Source organism: Gossypium raimondii, chromosome 9 (genome assembly GCF_025698545.1).
Source record: "Gossypium raimondii isolate GPD5lz chromosome 9, ASM2569854v1, whole genome shotgun sequence".
In the NCBI taxonomy this organism is placed as follows: Eukaryota; Viridiplantae; Streptophyta; class Magnoliopsida; order Malvales; family Malvaceae; genus Gossypium; species Gossypium raimondii.
In genome coordinates this window covers 31,466,025-31,490,176 of record NC_068573.1, presented here as the reverse complement: position 1 = coordinate 31,490,176, position 24,152 = coordinate 31,466,025, and the positions used below count along the sequence as shown (strand labels likewise).

The window sequence follows — 24,152 nt, the reverse complement described above, 5'->3', positions numbered from 1 at the left end:
AAGTAAATTGATGTGTTTATTTTTTTAAATCAAAATTAAAGTTTCAAGCATACATTTGAACCACAATTAGAATTGCACTAAATTAAAGTTGATGTACGCAATTGCACATTAACTTAAAGTTCATGTATAATTTTGAGATTTATCCCTTAATTATACTGTAACAGGATTTTAATTTGACATGTTTAATTTTTTAAGTTAACTTGAACAATTTCACTCGACTTAATTCGAAAAAAAATTCAAGTCGTGTTAGGATGATAAAATAGGACTCGTCAACTCGATTAACTCTAAATTTTTTTCACCCGATTCGATCGAATGCTCACCCCTAATTTTATCCATGGTTTTTTAATCGGATTAAATCAGTTGGATTTGGAACTAATTTGATTATTAGTTTGGAGAGAGACATGAAATCAGGGTAAGAAATCAATTGAGCTGCTGGTTGGTTGAACCGAACTAATTTTGGTATTTATCCCTATAACTAATTACATGTTAGAGTACGTAAATTTGAAACATATGTATTTGAAAAATTTCAAAGAAAAATTTTTAAAAAGAAGAAGATATTTTAGTATGATGAACTTGAATCATTAATTAACTTATTTAGGTCCCAAAATTATTATTTTAGAAAATTTTCAAAATTGTTTTATAAACATTATGAATTTTTGAAAATTATTTTGATTTGTTTTTTTTGTATTTTTTATTGAGAGAGATAAATTTACTCATTTTTAAAATTGGCAAGGACCAAAGGCGTATTTATACCAATATATTATTCGAATTGTAAAATTCAACTCGGCTCGGATTTGAATCAAATGGTAATATAAAATATTGCAAATCGTTTGGAAGGGAGGAAATGGGAGGCTGTGAAGGAAGTGTATGGTGGAACGGGTAGAAAGGTTGTGGAAAACTCAAAAAAGGTAGTGTGAAGTAAATTTTTTAATTATTCTTAGGGAGAAATTTAACATTTCGACTACCTAGTCCTTGGACGAGGGACCAAATTGTTAATTTCCCAGTATTTTCCACAATGAAATGGTGTAGCATATTACTGTATTTCGTAGGACCCCTCAACGTGTGTGTTTTTCTTTCTCTTTCTTTTCTACTATACTAAATTTACAATTAGGTGTAGGGGCATAAGAGGTGGACCATTTATAGTTTGTATTTTCTTCGACAATGTCCTGAGAATTTAATAAAATTATCATAAAGATTTGTGTAGTAGGAGTTAGATAATATTTTGTTTTTAAACTTAAAAATGAGCAAATTAGTCTCTGTAAGTTATATTAAAAAAATGTAGTCAACTCAACCAGGAGTTTAATATAAGTATAGATATAGATTTATATAACGATCACGCATCAAATTAATTTTTTATATTTATAATATAATAAATCTCCTATAAATATAAAACACCAAGTTTGAGTCAACATATTTTAACAATTTTTACACGACTGAAGAAATTGAGTCAACAAAATTAACATTTCAACTACCTAGTCCTTGGATCAAACTTTATCTAAAAAATTAGACATGTGGTTATGGGTTGGTTTGAGGTTAAACTTTTGGACTATAACTCCACCATTTGGGGTTTAACAGACTTGCAAAGTCAAGTCAATTAATGCTCTTTTAAAATAAAATATGATTTTTAATTTAAAATTAACAACAATTTAAAATTATTTTTTTATGAATTATAAGAGGAGGCAAAGCCCAAATAATAATATAATTAGTGCGATTAAAACCGAGATCACATCCCTGACCATCAGGCCAACACACATAAGGTTCGTTTAGAATTGCAATGTTATTGAAGATGTTGAAATAGAGAAATTGAGGTAGATAACAAAATTCTTTTTGCCTTTCTTTATAGGTAAATTAATCTTTGTAGATTAGATCAAAGAGCTAACTAATCCTCCTATAAAGATTTAATCTGTTTTTACGGTCAAAAACTTGTCCTTGTACATTAGAAATTAGAACGAGGTACATGTGAAAATTAAATTAATGCACATGTTCTCACTTGAACCCTATTTTAGATATTCTTTTTGGATATCATCATCATTCTTGATGTAAAAATTATGAGATTAAATTAATTATTTTTAATTCTTTTTTTTTGTTTTAATTAAACATATCATCGTTGATATAAAAATTTCCGGATTAAAACAAAGCACGTAATTTCAATCAGTACAGATGGATGAGCAGAAGAGGATCGTAATAAAGTTTGTCCAAGTCGCGAATTCGACTTAGGGCTTTAGACATTCGAAAATAAATTTAGATTTTGATATAACCTAAAACGCAATCGACTCGAATCGATAAAACAGTTAACTAAGATAAGTAAAATAGAATAATAAATCAAAATTAGAACAATAAAGAAGCAAATAAGGAAAATAGATGGAAAAAAATAGAACGTGGTATGTAGAAGTCTTAAAAAGTCTTGGAAACAAGAAAAATCTACAACTCCCTTCAAGCGGCTCTAATTTCCCCTCCAAGAAAGAAAACTTGGCAAGAAAAAGTATAAAGATGATCCCCACAATCTGAAAAGATTGTTAAAACTCTTCTAAAAGAAAACTCGAGAAAATTCTTGAAAAGAAAAACTCAAAATAATTTATTAACTCAAAAGATTGTTAGATTGTAAAGCATTATATGAGTAATTTGTAAATTAGATATAGGTCATGTTAGTTTCAAAGTGGAGTGAATTTAGGTTGGGTTAATTCGAATTTTAAAATTTTCATATGGTTTCGTGTTTTAAGGTTGAGTTTGGATCATTTGAAGTTTTGGTAGTCTCGATTTTGGACTATTTAGGGTTCAAATCATTTTAGATTTTGTCATTCGAGGTAATGTTATTTCTAATTCAAGTTGTTTTCATATTTAAATTGAACTGAATTTAGATGATTAATCTATTATGATAAATTTGAATATAATTGATTCGGATTATAATTAACAGGTTGAATTTTGAAATTCGGAGCCTCACCCTTTGTCACCACCGTCGCCGTTGTTTCAAGTTCTCAGAGTTTCGAAATCCGGCAAGTTGAATCACAAAAAAACAGGCGGATTCGAGTTTCCGAAGAATGCCGCCAAGCACTTTGAATCCTATACAAAACAAGTAAAAATTTATTGCTGTTTTAAAAGTATGAAATTCTATAGAAGGTCCCTGTACTATGTGTTTTTTTTATTTAGCCCCTCTATTATTATTTGATTTTTTTACTCCCTTTACTTTTCAAAATGTATATTTTCAGTTCTAAGGGGTTTTTTTATTTTCTGTTAATTTGATGGAGACTTATATTTTTCAAAATATGATAGATGTGATATATATATATCTTGACTTTCTTTTTATAGTTGGATAATTTTTGCATTTAAAAAAAAAGGAAAATTATAGGTAAAAGTGTTATAGAGATTCCTATACTAAGGTTTAAATTATGCATGTTAAATCAAAAAGCAAACCGGCTATTTATGTTAAAAAATTCATTCATTTGTATTGTTAGAAACTAGCGTGGCTGACGAAATAATCAAACAATAACATGTGGCATGGTACCTCATGCTGATGTATAGAGACCACTTTTTAATAAAGAAATAGATGAAATTTTTAACAGAATGATCAATTTGCTCTTTGATCTAACGTATATAACCTAATTAGTCAAATTTTTTTGAGTAGGAGAGGCAAAATACACTCTAGCTCTTAATAAAGGGGCTTCCGTAATACTTTTGTCAAATTTGTATAATATTTATCTTAATTATATAAAAAAAATATCTATATATATCACATCACAATTCAAAATGTGTTTGAAAAAAAATTTTAGTCAAATGATCTTATTGAATTAATGGAAAAAATTCACTTAAAAGGATGAACACCCGTTTCAAAACGTAAAATCAAAAATCAAAAATAAAAAAATCAAATTATAAAAGAAAAATACAAAGTAGAGGGACCTTCTATACAAATTTACCTTTCAAAATAAAATGAATTGTTATTATTATTATAATAATATATTTGAAATTGAGCAAGTCTAATCCTCCACTACAAGGAGAAATGAGTAGAAGACAATAATTACCAAGATCTCTAAAACACTAGTTTTGTCTTTACGGTTATTATATTTTGTGTAGAGTTATATAGTTTTAATAGCAACACGTATTGTATCAGATTACAGTTTTTGCTAAGCTGTAAATTTTTGTACTCATAAGTTTTAATTATTTTTTGAAGAAATTAAGCATGATTTTTTAATAATCTCATTATAGGTTCTGATCATATTTGCTCTTTTTGACACAATGCCTAGAACTATCCATAGTCCCTCCCTAGCTCATAAATAGGAGGATAATGCGTTTCAGTGCACTCAAATCCACATCCTACTACATTGACAACAATACTCATTCCAGTCGAGCTATAATTCAATCGAAAAATTTGATATAATTTTGATTCAGGTAATATTTTGATATACATTTGAAGCGTACCACATAATATCTCTCTTTGAATGAGATCTCAATTCCAGCGATGATTTCATTAGATATTGTTAGAATTAAGTGGCCCGAATCCTTATTTAAAAAAATACGGTGGTAAAATAAAATTAAATTAAAATCCCTATAGAACAACACTTATTTTATTTTATTTTAGAATAAGGTTTTTGAACCTTATTAAACTCCATTTTTTTATATTGATTAGAATAAGGTGTTTCAATCTTACTACACTTCTATTAGAATATGATTTTACAAGCCTATAAATAGACATAGTTTACTCCTCTTGTAATCATTCGAATTCGATATAGTGAATTATCTTCTCGTCTGCCCGTGGTTTTTTCCCGAAAGGGTTTCCACGTAAAATCTGTGTGTTCTTTATTTTTCTCTCTCTTTTTCCTTTGTGATAAATTCTCATTACTGACGTTCTAATTTTACAAATTAGTTTTAGAGCTTCCGGGTTGTTCATCTCAATCACGGTAATGGCGACTTTGAAGTATGAAATTTCGTTATTGGATCGCAACACCAAATTCGCGTTGTGGCAGATAAAGATGTTGGCAGTTCTTGCACAGTTGGACTTAGAGGAAGCCTTGCTAGGGGTAGATAAGATGCCTTCAACATTGATGCAGGAAGAGAAGAAGCGCAGGGATCGAAAGGCGTTAACACAGTTAAATCTGCATTTGTCTAACGAAATTTTGCAGGATGTGATAAATGGGAAGACCGTCGCTAGATTATGGAAGAAGTTGGAACAAATATGTATGTGAAAAATCTAACTAGCAAGTTGCATATGAAGTAGCATCTTTATGCTCATCATTTGGAGGAAGGTGCATCTGTGCACGAACACTTAACAGTGTTTAAAGAAATTTTCTCAAACTTGGAGGCCATGGAGGTTCAGTATGATAAGGAAGATTTAGGGTTGATTCTACTTTGTTCGTTGCCCCCGTCTTATTCGACCTTTAAAGATACGATTTTATATAGCCGCGAGTCTCTCACAGTTGATGAGGTTTATGATTCTTTAACCTCGTATGATAAGATGAAGCATCTTATGGTTAAAACCGACTCTCAGGGAGAGGGTCTCCTTGTTCGTGAAAGACAAGATCAGAATGATGATGATGATCATGGAAGAACACAGGAACCAAATCCTCACGGTAAATCTAAGGGTAGATCGAAGTCTTCAAACAGAGGTAAAACTTGTAACTTTTGTAAGAAGAAAAAGCACATTAAATCTGAGTGCTATAAGCTACAAAACAAGATCAAAAGGGAGGCTGCGAATCAAAATGGAAAACAACTAGAAAATTCTGGTAAAGCTGATGTTGTAGAAGTCTACAGCGATGGTGAACTTCTAGTCGCTTCTGTCAAAAATTCTAAATTGAGCGAGGAGTGGATCCTTGATTCGGGCTGCACCTTCCACATGAGTCCCAATTGAGATTGGTTTACAACTTACAAAACAGTGTCTGAAGGTGTTGTTTTGATGAGAAATAATGCTTCATGTAGAATTATAGGTGTTGGAACAATTAAAGTTAAGATGTTTGATGGAGTTGTCAAAACACTTAGTGACGTACGACATGTTCTAGAATTGAAGAGAAATTTAATTTCGTTGAGTACACTTGATTCAAAAGGGTACAAATAGACAGCTGAAAGTGAGGTTTTAAAAATTTCCAAAGGTTCCCTCGTTGTGATGAAAGGGCAAAGAAAGACTACCAAGTTATATGTTTTGCAGGGTTCTACTGTTACTGGTGATGCAGCTGTCGCATCATATTCTTTGTCAGATGATGATATTACTAAACTTTGGCATATGTGCCTAGGGTATATGAGTGAGAATGGCATGGCAGAATTGAGCAAAAGAGGACTTCTAGATGGGCAAGAAATTTGCAAACTGAAGTTCTATGAGCACTGCATTTTTGGGAAGCAAAAGAGAGTTCAATTCACTAGAGGAATCCATAACATGAAGAGCACGTTGGAGTATATTCATTCTGATCTGTGGGGGCCATCTAGGGTGCCTTCGAGAGGTGGAGCTAATTATATGCTAACTTTTATTAATGATTTTTCCAGAAAAGTGTGGGCGTTCTTCTTGAAGCAGAAAAACAATATTTTTCGACTTTTAAGTATTGGAAAACTATGATTGAAAAATAGACGGGAAAACAAATAAAATACCTCTGCACAGACAATGGCTTAGAGCTATGTTCTGATGAGTTTAATAAACTGTGCAAGTTAGAAGGGATCGTGAGACACTTGACTGTTGGTCATACTCCACAGCAAAACGACGTTGCAGAACGAATGAACAAAATGATCATGGAGAATGTTCGATGTATGTTGTCAAATGCTAACTTATCAAAGTCATTTTGGGCCGAAGCAGCCTTTACTGCATGTTTTTTTATCAATCGATCTCCATCCGTTGCCATTGAGAAAAAGACTCCACAAGAGGTATGGTCTGGTAATCCTGCTGACTATTCTGATTTAAAGATTTTTGGGTGTCCTGCTTATGCTTATGTTAATAATGGAAAATTGGAACCGAGATCCATTAAATGTGTTTTTCTTGGTTATAAAGCTGATGTAAAAGGGTGTAAATTATGGTGTCTTTAAAATAGAAAAGTTGTGATTAGCGGAGATGTTGTTTTTGATGAAACTGCTATGCTACCTAACTTATCTCTTAAAGACTCTTCCAATAAAGAAAATCAAATGCAAGTGGAGCATCAGATTAATCCAAAATCTACAACAGAGTCGACTCTTCAAGCCAGTACAAAAATTCATAATAGAGTTGCTTCTTCACCACAATACTCTATCGCCAAAAATAGAATGAGAAGAGAAATTAAACCTCCAAAGAAGTATGTCGAGGTTGATCTAGTTGCTTATGCTTTAAATGTGGCTAAAGATATAGATGCAAACCAAGAGCCATCTAATTATTCTAAGGTAGTTAGTTGTGAAGACTTAGAAAAGTGGATGTTTGCTATGCAAGAGGAGATGGAATCACTCCACAAAAACAAAACTTGGGATATTGTGAAACTTCCTAAAGGTAAAAAGGTTGTTCGTTGTAAATGGGTGTTTAAAAAAAATAGGACTCCAAGAGTTGAAGAACCTAGATATAAAGCAAGGCTTGTTGCAAAAGGTTACAATCAAATTGCAGGAGTGGACTTTACAGATGTGCTCTCCCCAGTTGTGAAGCATAGTTTGATTCGAGCTTTGCTTGGTATTGTGGCTATGCATAATTTGGAGCTTGAGCAGTTAGATGTAAAAATTGCATTTTTGCATAGAGAACTTGAGGAGGATATTTACAAGCAACAACCACAGGGTTTTACAGTCTCAGAAAAATAGCACTATGTTTGCTTGCTGAAAAAATCCCTTTACGGTTTGAAATAGTCACAAAGACGTGGGACAACAGGTTTGATTCCTTTATGACTTCTCATGATTTTAAAAGAAGTAGCTTGGACAGTTGTGTTTACTTTAAGAAAAATAGTGATGGTTCTTTTGTGTATCTACTCCTTTATGTTGATGACATGTTGATAGCAGCAAATGATAAAAGAGAGATAAAAAAGGTCAAAGCCCAACTAAGTAAAAAATTTGAGATGAAAGATTTGGGACCAGTAAAGAAGACACTTGGTATGGAGATTCTCAGGGATAGAAAAACAAGTAAATTGTACCTAAGTCAGAAGGGGTACATTGAGAAAGTTCTTTGCAGCTTCAATATGCAGAATGCTAAGCTTGTTAGCACTCTTTTAGCAGCCCATTTCAGACTTTCATCGGCTTTGTCTCCACAATCAGATGATAAGGTTGAGTACATGTCATATGTTCCACACTTTAGTGCAGTGGGATCTCCCATGTATGTTATGGTTTGTTCACGTCCAGATTTATCATATGCAATCAATGTAGTTAGCAGATACATGGCGAATCCCAGTAAAGAACATTGGAAAGCAGTGGATTTTAAGATACTTTCGAAGTACTATTGATGTTTGCTTACAGCTTAGGAGAACTAGAGATGGAGTCATTGGGTATGTTGATGCTAATTTTGCTGGAGACCTTGATAGAAGAAGATCTCTCATAGGTTATGTCTTTACAATCGGAGGTTGTGCAATCAGTTGGAAAGCCACTTTGCAAAGTACAATTGCTTTGTCTACCACTGAAGCTGAGTACATAGCTATTACTGAGGCTTGTAAAGAAGCTATTTGGTTGAAAGGACTCTTTAGTGAAGTCAATGAAGACCTTCAAATCAATACAGTATTTTGCGACAGTCAAAGTACCATCTTCCTTACAAAAGATCGAATGTTTCATGAGAGAACAAAACACATTGATGTTCGGTATCATTTTGTTCGCGATATTATTGCTCGTGGTGATATTGTTGTGAGCAAAATTAGTAATCATGAAAATCCTGCAGATATGATAACTAATGGCCAGTTCTTCATTGCTTAAAAAAAGCACTTCTGACTCCAAAAACACTTTTGGAAGAAATGCTGCGCAGAACAAGTTGTTTTTGACTGAAATTTTTAGCTTTTCAGAAGTGCTTTTGAAAAGCACTTCTGAAAAGAAGAAGCTAAAAATTTTAGCTTTTCTCTCCCAAAATCACTTTTGGTGCTTAATTACTTTTTTCACCCCTCCAATAACATAGTACTTTCCTTTTTTTTTCTTAGTGCTTAATTACAAATGTGCTAAAATCATTAATTAAAAATAAAAAAATATTTTTTAAAATACTAATTACAAATATTTAATGGTTATATTTAAATATTTAAAATATAGTTTATATATTCTAATTAAATTTTATAAATAATTAATATTTATTGCTTAAAAATATTTAAAATTTATATTTCATATATTAAAATATTAACAACAAGTTATAATAATTTTTTATATTTTTACTAAAATATAATAATATTAACTAATTTAAATATTATTTAAATGCATATTTGTTACTTGATAATAACATGTCTAAAATGGACATTTTATTTCTCAAAAGCACTTTTTGACAGCAATGCTTAACACTCAAATTTTAAACCACTTTTCAAAAGCACTTCTCAAAAGCACTTTTCCACTGCACTTTTCAAAAGCACTTTTCAAAAGCAATGAAGAACTGGCCCTAAGTCACTTCCTATATTCAAGTTTGAGCATTGCTTAGACTTGATTAGTGTTCATTGTTGAAGTTAAACCCTTAAGGGGTTTTATGGAAGAGGTGGAGAACTTGTTCGTTGAGAGTTCGCGATGAAGAACCTGTTCATTGAGAATTCGTGTCAAGGTGAAAATTGTTAGAATTAAGTGACACGAATCCTTATTCAAATAAAATACAGTGGTAAAATAAATTAAAAGTATAATCCCTATAGAACTATACTCCTTTTATTTTATTTTAGAATAAGTTTTTTTAAACCCTATTAAACTCCATCTATTTGATATTGATTAGAATAATGTAACACCCCAAACCTGACCTAGACGTTATGGCCGAATCTGGCAATGTCACATGGAAAGGGATTTGAAGACAAGATTGTCGAGTTTTAAAAAATTGTTACAATGAGTTAGCTTTTATTTAATTCAAAAAAAAACTAGTTGATTTGCTTTAAAACTTATCTCTTAGCGGAAGCTTTTGTAACCAATTAATTTAGGGAAAATCGTTTCTATTTACGAACCTTAGTTTTTAGAAGAAAAAAAAACTGTGTTTTGTGGAGTTGCAGTTTTAAAAAAATCCATAAAAAAAATAGTATAAAGTCCTAAATTTAAAGCCAACCAGTCCGTAGCCTAGAAGATACATCAAAAACCCCAAATAAGTAATAAATTCTAGGCATTAGTGGAAAACAGTCTAAAATTTAAGTGTGGCCACCGTTGAGTCCTCCGCTGCACTGACCCATAAAGTCTGGGGATTACCTGTACAGATTAAACAGAGAAAGGGTGAGCTTTCGCAAACTCAGTGTGTAATCCCCACGGAAAACATGCGTACAAATAATCAACAGAATTCAGTTAGATATAGTTTGGGGCCTGTGCCCATCACAGAATCAGTTTGGCCCTTAGCTTTGTTCGAGATCTGATCTCGAAAATACATTAGTGTCTTGGTCCATATCGATCTGAATGCAGATCTGATGAAATCGAAATCTTGCCCACCAGCCTCTACACACCATCTCCGTCCAACCCTATACACCATGTGGGGATTAAATCAACCCATCCATCCCTACACACCATGCTGTATCGAAATGCGGCACATAATCAGGAGGTTGCAGCTAAGCTGCCAGATAACAGGCTTAATAGCCTTTCAGACACTTCCTCCAAATATCATCAACCCACCCGATGCAATGCAACATACAAAATATGTCATGCAATTATGCAATTAATACATACATTCAGATAACATAAGTCATGCTCGGTATAGAAATCAGATAGACAGATCACACATATAGGGGTCTAAGTAAAGCTTACCGACCTTACAGTAGGTCCACAGTCGACTTGGGCGACCAATGCAACCTCATAGAACTTTTTAGAAAAATGGGCTCACACGCCCATGTGGCCCACTTGGTCCAATTTGGTCTTAGCCACGTCATCCATTTTTAATGTAACCCGTGCTGGTTAATTAATCATATATGTTTTCACTATTTACTTATATGTTCCTTCAAAGTTGTCTACTTGAGTCACTGTTAGTAAATTACTTATATCTTGAGCTACAAAATTCTGAATTAAGATTCGTTTGATGTCTTTGAAACTAGACTCAAATACCTTTCTACCATAAAATTTTCAGAATTTTTTGTTCAGCCAACAAGTACATTAAAATCTTGAAACTTACCCCTGTTCTGCTGTCTGGCAGCTTCATCCATTTTTAGATATTCTTTTTAGATATTCTCACTTGATCCCTATTTTAGATATTCTTTTTTGGATATCATCATCATTCTTGATGTAAAAATTATGAGATTAAATTAATTATTTTTTTTGTTTTAATTAAATATATCATTGTTGATATAAAAATTTCTGAATTAAAACAAAGCACGTAATTTCAATTAGTACAGATGGATGAGCAGAAGAGGATCGTAATAAAGTTTGTCCAAGTCGCGAATTCGACTTAGGGCTTTAGACATTCGAAAATAAATTTAGATTTTGATATAACCTAAAACGCAATCGAATCCGAATCAGATAAAACAACTAACTAAGATAAATAAAATAGAATAATAAATCAAAAATTAGAACAATAAAAGAAGCAAATAAGGAAAATAGATGAAAAAAAATAGAACGTGGTATGTAGAAGTCCTAAAAAGCCTTGGAAACAAGAAAAATCTACAACTCCCTTCAAGCGGCTCTAATTTCCCCTCCAAGAAAGAAAACTTGGCAAGAAAAAGTATAAAGATGATCCCCACAATCTGAAAAGATTGTTAAAACTCTTCTAAAAGAAAACTCGAGAAAAATTCTTGAAAAAAAAACTCAAAAATAATTTATTAACTCAAAAGATTGTTAGATTGTAAAGCATTATATGAGTAATTTGTAAATTAGATATAGGTCATGTTAGTTTCAAAGTGGAGTGAATTTAGGTTGGGTTAATTCGAATTTTAAAATTTTCATATGGTTTCGTGTTTTAAAGTTGAGTTTGGATCATTTGAAGTTTTGGTAGTCTCGATTTTGGACTATTTAGGGTTCAAATCATTTTAGATTTTGTCATTCGAGGTAATGTTATTTCTAATTCAAGTTGTTTTCATATTTAAATTGAACTGAATTTAGATGATTAATCTATTATGATAAATTTGAATATAATTGATTCGGATTATAATTAACAAGTAGAATTTTGAAATTCGGAGCCTCACCCTTTGTCACCACCGTCGCCGTTGTTTCAAGTTCTCAGAGTTTCGAAATCCGGCAAGTTGAATCACAAAAAGCAGTGATTCGAGTTTCAAGAATGCCGCCAAGCACTTTGAATCCTATACAAAACAAGTAAAATTTCTTCTTTGTTTAAAAGTATGAAATTCTATAGAAGGTCCTGTACTATGTGTTTTTTATTTAGCCCTTTATTATTATTTGATTTTTTACTCCTTTTACTTTTCAAAATGTATATTTTCAGTTCTAAGGGTTTTTTATTTTCTGTTAATTTGATGGAGACTTATATTTTCAAAATATGATAGATGTGATATATATATATCTTGACTTTCTTTTTATAGTTGGATAATTTTGCATTTAAAAAAGGAAAATTATAGGTAAAAGTGTTATAGAGATTCCTATACTAAGGTTTAAATTATGCATGTTAAATCAAAAAGCAAACCGGCTATTTATGTTAAAAAATTCATTCATTTGTATTGTTAGAAACTAGTGTGGCTGATGAAATAATCAAACAATAACATGTGGCATGGTACTTCATGCTGATGTATAGAGACCACTTTTTAATAAAGAAATAGATGAAATTTTTAACAGAATGATCAATTTGCTCTTTGATCTAACGTATATAACCTAATTAGTCAACTTTTTTTAAGTAGGAGAGGCAAAATACACTCTAGCTCTTAATAAAGGGGCTTCCGTAATACTTTTGTCAAATTTGTATAATATTTATCTTAATTATATAAAAAATTCTATATATATCGCATCACAATTCAAAATGTGTTTGAAAAAAAATTTAGTCAAATGATCTTATTGAATTAATGGAAAAAATTCACTTAAAAGGACTAAACACCCGTTTCAAAAAGTAAAATCAAAATCAAAAATCAAAAAATCAAATTATAAAAGAAAAATACAAAGTAGAGGGACCTTCTATACAAATTTACCTTTCAAAATAAAATGAATTGTTATTATTATTATAATAATATATTTGAAAGTGAGCAAGTCTAATCCTCCATTACAAGGAGAAATGAGTATAAGACAATAATCACCAAGATCTCTAAAACACTAGTTTTGTCTTTTTGGTTATTATATTTTGTGTAGAGTTATATAGTTTTAATAGCAACACGTATTGTATCAGATTACAGTTTAATTATTTTTTGAAGAAATTAAGCTTGGTTTTTTAATAATCTCACTATAGGTTCTGATCATATCTGCTCTTTTTGACACAATGCCTAGAACTACCCATAGTCCCTCCCTAGCTCATAAATAGGAGGATAATGCGTTTCAGCGCACTCAAATCCACATCCTACTACATTGACAACAATACTCATTCCAGTCGAGCTATAATTCAATCGAAAAATTCGATTCAATTTTGATTCAGGTAATATTTTGATATACATTTGAAGCGTACCACATAATATCTTTCTCTTTGAATGATATCTCAATTCCAGCGATGATTTCATTAGATATTGTTAGAATTAAGTAGCCCGAATCCTTATTTAAATAAAATACAGTGGTAAAATAAAATAAAAGTAAAATCTCTATAGAACAACACTTCTTTTATTTTATTTTAGAATAAGGTTTTTTAAACCTTATTAAACTCCATCTTTTTTATATTGATTAGAATAAGGTGTTTTAATCTTACTACACTTCTATTAGAATATGATTTTACAAGCCTATAAATAGACATAGTTTACTCCTCTTCTAATCATTTGAATTCGATATAGTGAATTATCTTCTCGTCTGCCCGTGGTTTTTTCCCGAAAGGGTTTCCAAATAAAATCTGTATGTTCTTTATTTTTCTCTCTTTTTTTCCTTTGCGATAAATTCTCATTACTGACGTTCTAATTTTACAAATTAGTTTCAGAGCTTCCGAGTTGTTCATCTCAATCACGGTAATGACGTCTTTGAAGTATGAAATTTTGCTATTGGATCGCAACACCAAATTCGCGTTGTGGCAGATAAAGATGCAGGCAGTTCTTCCACAGATGGACTTAGAGGAAGCCCTGCTAGGGGTAGATAAGATGCCTTCAATGTTGATGGATGAAGAGAAGAAGCGCAAGGATCGAAAGGCGTTAACACAGTTAAATCTGCATTTGTCTAACGAAATTTTGCAGGATGTGATGAAGGGGAAGACCGCCGCTGGTATGGAAGAGGTTGGAACAAATATGTATGTGAAAAACTCTAACTAGCAAGCTGCATATGAAGCAGCATCTTTATGCTCATCATTTGGATGAAGGTGCATCTGTGCACGAACACTTAACAGTGTTTAAAGAAATTTTCTCAAACTTGGAGGCCATGGAGGTTCAGTATGATAAGGAAGATCTAGGGTTGATTCTACTTTGTTCGTTGCCCCCGTCTTATTCAACCTTTAAAGATACGATTTTATTAGATATCAATTCCAACGACGGTTCCATTAGATATCTTACAACTAGAATCCCTCTTTTTTCCGATCTAGTTCCTCCACCACCACGAACCCCGATTAGATTCAGGCATGATACACTTTTTAGTTATTGGGAGAACCCAAGTACTCTCTTTCGGATCCAGGAAACAGCTCTCAGAGATCTTTTTTCCTTTTGGAAGATACAATAGCGAAACAATCAACCTATTGATATTGGAATACCCAAAAGATTCTTCCAATGTATCATTTCTAGGTCCAATGGAATTCATAGGTAAAGGAAGAAGCCCTGTCAAATAGAGAATTTTTCTTTCGACCATATTTTGATTGTTAATACGATATATAAGGGCCGACTTCGCTAGCTTATTGAGGCTTGCTTAAAATTGGTAAATTGTTGTGCCACACAAGCCTTCCTAGGGATTTTTTTTCTTATAATTTATTATATATATATTTAAAAATAATATGTATTTTTATATATATTTTTGAACTATTTATAATTATGTCTAAATTGAGACAATATGTAAATGTTGAGAGTTAATTTTTTTAAAAAAATTATGATTAAATTGACATAATGTATAAAAGTTGAGAGTTAAATTTGTTATTTTATCAATTTGTAATCTGATCTCACTCTTCCATTAAACACTTAACGGTACTTAACGGAAATTAACCAAAATAAAATCAACTTTTGAAAATGTATATTTTCAATTTTAATTTGATTCAATTTTCAGCACAATTAAATTCATTATCTATATAACACCATTTAACATTTGTATATTACATACACAAATAATTATACTTACATAATATACAAACAAACAACATATTAGATCAAACTTTATCTAAAAATTAGACATGTGGTTATGGGTTGGTTTGAGGTTAAACTTTTGGACTATAAATCTATCATTTGGGGTTTAACAAATAATGTTAATGTCACTTGCAAAGTCAAGTCAATTAATGCTCTATTAAAATAAAATATATATTTTTATTTTAAAAATTAACAACAATTTAAAATTATTTTTTATAAATTATAAGAAGAGGGCAAAGCCCAAATAATAATATAAGTAGTGCAATTCAAATCCAGATCACATATAAAACAATACATTTATAGAAGACATGGTACATAGAACATGCAACAAGCAAAAGATGAAATTGTTTTTTTTATATAATTGGAGAAGAAGAATGAAATTCTTTGGAATTGAAGCCAAAGCATTGACCCCATGTGAGGAAATTGGTGTCCATTGGAAGCTTTCGAGGAAATTGGCCCTATAACATCCATGCCCCACATAGAAAAAGGCCACGGAGAAGTCATGACATGAAGGGGCGATGGAGCTGCATGAATCTTATCGCCATAAATTTGACATTTGTGGCACTTTCATGCGTAGCCAATGCAATCCATTTCCGTCGTCAGCCAGTAATAACCAAGTCTCATAATCTGTCTGGCCATAGTGAAACCACTGGCATGCGTTCCACAAATTCCTTCATGAACCTCTTCAAGTATCTTTCTAGCTTCAACAACGTCCACGCACCTCATGAGCACTTGATATTTTCCTCTTTTGTATAAAATATCCCCGTCAAGAACAAATCTAATTGCCAATTTCCTGATTGTTCTTTTGTCATTCTCGTTTGCTTGCTCGGGGTACCTTTGATTCTTGATATACTCCAAGATATCATGAAACCATGGTCATCCATCGGACTCCTCCTCAATGCTAAAACAGTGTGCGGAGGGTCTTATATATACTCATTTGGATGGGCATTATCTCAGCTTCTCTGTTTGCTTTGAACATCGAAGCCAAGATGGCTAGGGCATCAGCCAATTGGTTCTCCTCTCGTGGAAAGTAGTTAAAAGTCACTTCTTTGAATTCTTTGACCAATTTCGCAACGAGATCATGATACTTGACTAATTTCGAATCTCTCACTTCCCAATCTCCACGAATTTGATAAATGACTAATGCTGAGTCCCCGTGTACCTTTAAAATTTCAATTTTCCTCCTGATAGTTGTACGAAGTCCCATGATGCAAGCTTCATACTCCGCCATATTATTGGTACAGAAGAAATTCAATCTGGTAGCGAGTGAGTAATGGTCCCCTTCAGGTGACACTAAGACTGCTCCGATCCAATGCCCCAATACAATTGATACACCATCAAAGCTCATCTTCCATGATTTCTCTTTTGATGACTCGCCCTCTTTTTCTAAAATGCACATCAAATATTCATCTGGGAAATCAAATCTCAAAGGCTCGTATTCCTCCGTTGTTCGACTTGCCAAGAAGTCAGCTACTGCGCTTCCCTTTATCGACTTTCGGCTCACATATACAATGTCATACTTAATCAATAGGATCTACCATCGTGCCATTCTCACTGAGAGTGCAGGTGACTCCATCATGTACTTATTGGGTCCAGTTTTGAAATTAACCATGTCGTATGATACAACATGTATTGTCTGAGCCATCGAACCGTCCAAATCAATGCACAACAAAATTTTTCAATTGGAGGGTACTTTGCCTCATACTCTGTGAACTTTTTGCTGAGGTAGTAAATTGCTTTTTCTCTTTTCCCTAACTCATCATGTTGTCCCAGTACGCAACCCATTGAGTTCTCAAACACGATCAAATACAATATTAAGGGTTTTCCAGGGGTCGGCGGTACTAGTACCGGACGATTAGATAAGTACTCTATTTTGGATCCAGGAAACAAATCTCAGATATCTTTTTTCCTTTTGGAAGATATAGGAACATTTAGAATTGAACACACATAAGGTTCATTTAGAATTACAATGTTATTGTAGATGTTGAAACAGAGAAATTGAGGTAGATAACATGCGTACAGATAATCAACAGAATTCAGTTAGATATAGTCTAGGGCCTGTGCCCATCACAGAATCAGTTTGGGCCTTAGCCCGTTGAGATACAGTCTCAGAAATGCATTAGGGCCTTGGTCTATATCAGATACAGAATGCAGATACAGTAAATCAGAATTCTACCCACCATCCTCTACACACCATCTCCGTCCAACCCTACACACCATGTGGGGATTAAATCAACCTATCCATCCCTACACACCATGTTGTACCGAAATGCGGCACATAATCAGAAGGTTGTAGCTAAGCTGCTAGAGAACAGACTTAATAGCCTTTCAGACACTTCCTCCAAATATCATCAACCCACCCTGATGCAATGCAACATACAAAATACGTCATGCCATTATGCAATTAATAGTACATACATTTAGATATCATAAGTCATGCTCGGTATAGAAATCAGATAGACAGATCACACATATAGGGGTCTAAGTAAAGCTTACCGACCTTACAGTAGGTCCACAGTCGACTTGGGCGACCCGTGCAATCTTACAGAACTTTTTAAAAAAATGGGCTCACGCGCCCATGTGGCCCACTCGGCCAAAATTGGCCTTGGCCACGTGATCCATTTTTAATGTAACCTGTGCTAGTTAATTAATCATATATGTTTTCACTATTTACTTGTATGTTCCTTCAAAGCTATCTACTTGTGTCACTGTTGCAAAATTATTTATATCTTAAGCTACAGAATTCCGAATTAAGATTCATTTGATGTCTTTGAAACTAGACTCAAATACCTTTCTACCATAAAATTTTAAGAATTTTTGGTTCAGCCAATAAGTACATTAAAATCTTCAAACTTACCCCTGTTCTACTGTTTGACAGCTTCATCCCTTTTTTGCTAAAAATTAATTATCTCTTAGTACAAAATTTAGATGATGTATCCATTTGTTTCTATTGAAAATAGACTCATTAATAATTTAAACATGTAAATTTTAAACCCCAATTATTTTTCTCCAATTTTAATAATTTTCCAAAGTCGAATAGGGAACCCAATTCATTCGATTTTATCTCACAAAGTTTATTATACCTCACGATTTACAATTCCATTACTTACATCGTTTCTTCTATGAGAAACTAGATTCAATAAGATTTAATTCCATATTTTGTTAATCCTCTAATTCGATTTCCACAATTTATGGCGATTTTTCAAATTTAGCATACTACTACTATCCAAACAGCAAGCAATTTCAGCTTTTCGCCGAATCCCTTTTTTTTTTTGCGTTTCGGGTAAACACCTGGTTTTGTTTGATGCTAAAATAGTCCCTGAGCACTCCAAAGCCTGTAATCAAGATACTCAACATCAATTTAACGAATTTACAAGCGAATTGTCAATCAAGAATGAAAAAAACCCAACTTACCACCTACGATAACCCTCCGTTTAACTATTGTTAAGACGAGAACACTGAATTCACCAGTCTGAGCCTCCCCCTACACCTAAATCGCAGAGAAAAAATCATTACCACTTCAATCGCTAAGAGATTCATGATAGAAACAAAGAGAAACACTTACCGAAACTAAGCGAGCATTAACCGCGTGCGAAAATGAAGGAAAATAAATGGATTAGGGAAAAATCAAGAAGAAGAAAAAGAAGAGAAAGATGGAAAAACTCAAAGAATTTCGGCAAGAGGATAGGAAAAAGAAGAGACGGCATAATTTTTTTGGAAAAGAGAGTCATAATTCGGTTATGGGAAAAAATAAAATAAAATCCCGATAACCCAAAATCCCTTAATCTTCTCCCCTAATTCCCACTAAATATCCACTACTCAGAATCCCCCTATTACACAACTCTATCACGAAATCTGAGCAAAAAAATAATACCCTTGCCTGCATAGAGATTTGAATAGAAGACCTCCACCATATAAATAACACACCATTTAACCACCAGACCAGTAGGCTCATTCTAAAGTAATTTACCCAACAATCAAATAAAAGCCTACTAGAACAAGAGTAAGACCTAATTCATTCAAAATACCAAAATTTGCCCAAGCGAAGGCTCGAACTTGGGACCTCCCAAACACTCCCAAAACACATAACCACTAAAGCTGACAAATATTTGTGTTATATTTTCAGAATAACAAAATTAGAAATTTTGAGGCGTTACAAATAAGGTGTTTCAATCTTACTACACTCCTATTAGAATATGGTTTTGCAAGCCTATAAATAGACATAGTCTACTTCTCTTGTAATCATTCGAATTCAACATAGTGAATTATTTTCTCCTCTGCCCGTGGTTTTTTTCCCGAAAGGGTTTCCGCGTAAAATTTGTGTGTTTTTTTTATTTTCTCTCTATTTTTCTTTGCGATGAATTGTCATTACCGACATTCTATTTTTACAGATATCTTACAACTAGAATCCTCTATTTTCCGATCCAGTTCCTCCACCACCACGAACCCGGTTAGATTCAAGCATGATACAATTTTTAGTTATTGGGAGAATCAAGTACTCTCTTTTGGATCCAGAAACAACTCTCGATATCTTTTTCCTTTTGGAAGATATAGGAACATTTAGAATTGAACACACATAAGGTTCATTTAGAATTGCAATGTTATTGTAGATGTTGAAACAGAGAAATTGAGGTAGATAACAAAACTCTTTTTGCCTTTCTTCATTTGTTAATTATTATTAAAACCATTCTTTTAATTATCTTTTCTTTGAATGAATCGTGTTGAGACAATACGGTTAAAATCACATTGTCCTCTTTACTAAAAATAGGTAAATTAATCTTTGTATATTAGATCAAAGAGCAAATTGATCCTCCTATAAAGATTTAATATGTTTTACGGTCAAAAACTCGTCCTTGTACGTTAGATATTAGAATGAGGTACATGTGACACGCCAAGTGTAATCGTTTGATTATTCTCAGAACTACGTCGATTTTAATAATAAAATAAATAAAATTTTAGTTATAAAAAGATTAGTTTACTCTTTAAAACATCGTAATCATATAATAAAATGCTAAAATTCATTGACTATATATAAAACAATACATATATAGAAGACATGGTACATAGAAAATGCAACAAGCAAAAATCAGCGACATACTGTTTTTGATATCGAGCCAAAGCATTGACCCCTTTTAACCCAAAAAAAAAAAAAACACAGACCACAGCAAATCCATATCAAAGGAGAATAACGTTTTTCTAAGTGCTCCCACCAGGGTAGATGCAATTATTATAACCTGCAATCAAAGCAAAATTTTCATTTAGAAAAAAAAAAAAACAAGGAAATTAAGATATTTTTCAGATTTTGATGTAAATGTCGAATATGGTTGTTATATATATATATATATAATATTATTAGAGAATGATATTTTCGTATTCATTTCTATGTATGCGTTCAACACAGGCATTGGATGCTTACTTTTTAAGCTTAAATGAAACATTAGTCGCATATCTTGGATTCCTAAAATAGAAAATTGTTCATTTAAGCCTTTTAAAAATTTTAAAATTTTAAATTAGTAAAGATAAAATTTTATTTTAGCCCTTAAAAATGAAAAAATTTAATTTAATCCCTTAAAATTATAAATATATAGACTATTAAAACTACAATTTAATTTAGATCCCCTAAAAAACTTTCTAGCTTCGTTCTTGTGTAAAATTAGTCTTTCAACTATTGGTTTAGTTTCATTTTATCCCAAAATACAGTTTCAAAAAAAAAAACGTGACTCATGAAGTATATTTACTAGGATTTTGGGATGTTAGTGTTGCCGTCTGCGAGAAATCACAGTTCCACGGATTCTTGGCGGAATTCTGGTAGTAAAGGTTCATGGCATAAGCAGCGTGCGATGCTACGATGTTCGGTTCGAAACAGGCACCTCCCGGTTGGATCGGACTGCAATCAATGCCCTGGCCACATGCATAGTCTAGACTCGACTGCAATTGAGCATCAGAAATACCAGCCTTTGGTACACACCAAATAGTTGCAGTAGGTTTCAGAGTCGACGGAGTCTAGAACATAGAAAAGGAAATTTTCATTGTTATAACTTTTTCTTCTGTTCGAATGAATAAATTAGCTCACTTACCGGATAACAGTTTGAAATGCCAACATCATATGTCATGGAAAGGTCCGGCTTGTAAAGCCCGAATGCCCGTTTAGAACCGGGACCGACTTTCAAGTCCTCATCATAGAGTGCAAAGAGGTAAGTATCCACAGACTTCCGGGCATCAACGGTGTTCCGACCATCGATTTCAAATGTGCAATCAAGTTCCCATTATAGGCTTTCGCATTCTCAATGCTAGGTCCGACTTCATTGTTGTCGCCTCTATATGGCCATCCTGTTTCGGCAACCATAATCTCGACATCCTTGAACCCCATATCACTCAAAGCAGAATGCACTGCATCAACCTGCACAACCATTAGGACCAACTATCAACATTTAAATGCCCTAATCTGTGGCAAAGTACTACATTATGGTAAGAATATAATCTCCTTTTTTTATGTTGAATTATAAAATTCATGTACTATGGAGGCTCTTGTACTAGAAATTAGATTGCATTTTGTCCAATCTATTAAAAAAAATAAGCAAAGTAGTTCTTGTACGTTAGAATAAACAGTAAATTAATTTTTTCTGTTAAAAATTTCATCAAATTGTACTATTAAAAACTAGTGTGACTAACTGAATAATAAAGTAGTGTAACCTTGGGCGATCGCACTCTCAGACTACCCCTAGGGTCGGGCCTGATGATATACCCATGACAGATTGCAACAAGATATGTTTTTTTTTTAATTACAAGAGGAGAGTAAAACTCTAACAACAAAGAGACTAACGCGACTTAAACTTAAACTTAAACTACACTTGGGGCGACATGAAGTTCAACAAAATAATAAATTTAATCAAACTTTTGCAACAACTTCGGTTCTTGGATAAGATTTTAAATTCAAAAAAAAAAAACTCATCAAAACCATGAAAGAAAAGACAGGATAAACAATCATCTAATGACAAATGTTGTCTTAAAGTTCATTAATCAACTCAAGCTGATTAAGGGTCAGTGTCACCAGTTATTTCTTACATTTATATCTTAAACATAAGATTCATGATTCAACTAGTTAAGCTTAAGAGTGTAATTAAGTTGGGCCTAAGCTTTACTCGAAATTCAAAGTTGGATATTCAGTTCGGGCTCAATCGAATATCTATTTTAAGCTTGAATTCAGCTCAAGATATAATTAAGCTATTCGAGTTCGGGCTAATTAAGCTCGTTTACTAATTTTTGTACTCAAACTCAAACTTCGAGCTCAACTCAGTAATTAAGCTTAGAGTTGAAAATATATATATTAAAGGCAATTAACAATATAAAAAAAAAAAGTAGGGAGGGACCAAAACCTGAGCATCGAACATGTTCATGTACTTGATTCCGCTAACCCGGTCAACTCGTCCCTCGTTGGGTTGAAACAAGCAGAAGGCAAGCGTTTCGGGTCTCGGGTCACTTTGATAAGCGAAAAAGGGGTAGGGATTAACGGCAAAAGGGGACCCGTTGTCGCTGTGGAACCGAAGCAAACCTCTCAATGCGGGTTCATAACTCGGACTAAAACACCCGGAAGATGGCGGGTCGGATTGACCCAACACCGCCATTGAATGAACCGTTGAGACCTTGATCTTTCCGCCCAGTAAAGCACCGGTAATGGCGTTTTGCATATTTTGCATTGCGGGTAGCAGTTGGTCTATTAAGTTCGGGTCATTTGTAGTCAATACCTGGGTAAATTCATAATAATTTCAACCTTTATGAACTAAAAAATGAAATATATATATATATATGTTATTAATTATTTTCAATTTAGTGTTATAGTTTTTAAAAATCAATTTGTAACTGAATTTCATCAGTTTAATTTATTAATTTTTAAAAAATTAAATATACTTTGAGCTGCAAATTAGGACAATTTTTTTTATTTTTAGTTTTAGGGGCTAAAGTGCAATTTACTATTACTAATTTAAAATTTTATAAATTATAAAGGGCCTAAATAAAAATTTTTCCATTTTAAAGGGACAGTAAGAATATTAACTGAGATTCTTTTTAGTAAAAGGTCTCACTTTTGCTGAAATTTAAGAATGTTCTTAGAAAGTGAAAAGAAACTTGAAAAAGGGAGTGTAAAGCAAAGAATGGGCAATTCTTTTGAAAGTGACCTCGTTGCCAACAGTGACGAGGATGATTTTGCTATCAGGGTAAAAAGGCAACACGTTGGAGTTAACCCACTGAACTGCTGAGTTTGGATCGGAAGCCAAACAAGGAATATCTCCATTAGCTGCTCCGATTACGATCCCAATTTCGGTATTAGCCAAAGCTTTGATAATCACCGGATCCGCTCCGTACAATCTAACTTTCTCAATCGACGTCGATTTTAGAAGCTCCACGGTGGCTAACGGCGGCGGCAAGTTGTCCGCCTCTTGGCCGTAGTTCACTCCAATAAACGGCTCAGCACCTATTTACAAAAAAAAAAAAAAACCGAAATGATTAACTGGAAATTTGGAACTTGAAAGTGAAGTAACTGATAGTGATGCAGTTTCTTTGTTTTTTTGTGTAGAGATTTCATTTTCTTGAGAAAGGGAAAACAGTGTCGTTTTGGGGAGTAAGGCACTTACTTGAGGAGTGAAAGAAGATAAGGAAGGAGAGGAAGAAGAAGAAAAAAGTAGCCATTAAAGAGACAAAGGAAATACAGAGAGAGAATGAGAGTTTGTGTTTGCTTATTTGTTAAGCTGGGTGTTTGAAGCTTGCAAGGGATGAGTTTAT

The 24,152-nt window shown here is 32.9% G+C and overlaps 2 protein-coding genes across 2 annotated transcripts; both read right to left on the bottom strand.

The window, feature by feature from the left end:
• Window positions 1-15,941: 15,941 nt before the first annotated feature.
• LOC128032587 (uncharacterized) lies at window positions 15,942-17,159 on the bottom strand. The gene is made up of 3 exons (XM_052621222.1): window positions 17,025-17,159; window positions 16,283-16,908; window positions 15,942-16,209 (listed from the first exon to the last, which is right to left on the bottom strand). The coding sequence occupies exons 1-3, from the start codon at window positions 17,157-17,159 to the stop codon at window positions 15,942-15,944; spliced, it is 1,029 nt and encodes a 342-aa protein (XP_052477182.1).
• A 3,213-nt stretch (window positions 17,160-20,372) lies between these two features.
• LOC105799000 (glucan endo-1,3-beta-glucosidase 7) lies at window positions 20,373-24,152 on the bottom strand. The gene is given in 7 exon segments (XM_012629304.2): window positions 20,373-20,608; window positions 21,113-21,377; window positions 21,452-21,582; window positions 21,585-21,774; window positions 22,751-23,119; window positions 23,549-23,844; window positions 24,005-24,152. Coding segments are annotated over 7 exon segments (1,344 nt in total). The 5' UTR covers window positions 24,060-24,152; the 3' UTR covers window positions 20,373-20,570.

Excerpts from the sequence above, each read along its gene's own strand:
- LOC128032587 (XM_052621222.1), bottom strand. The coding sequence starts at position 17,159 with ATGGGTTGCGTACTGGGACAACATGATGAGTTAGGGAAAAGAGAAAAA. Across the intron at positions 16,909-17,024 it reads GTTGTGCATTGATTTGGACG|ATCCTATTGATTAAGTATGA; the intron begins GTTCGATGGCTC and ends GCACGATGGTAG. Across the intron at positions 16,210-16,282 it reads TATAAGACCCTCCGCACACT|GTACCCCGAGCAAGCAAACG; the intron begins GTTTTAGCATTG and ends CAAGAATCAAAG.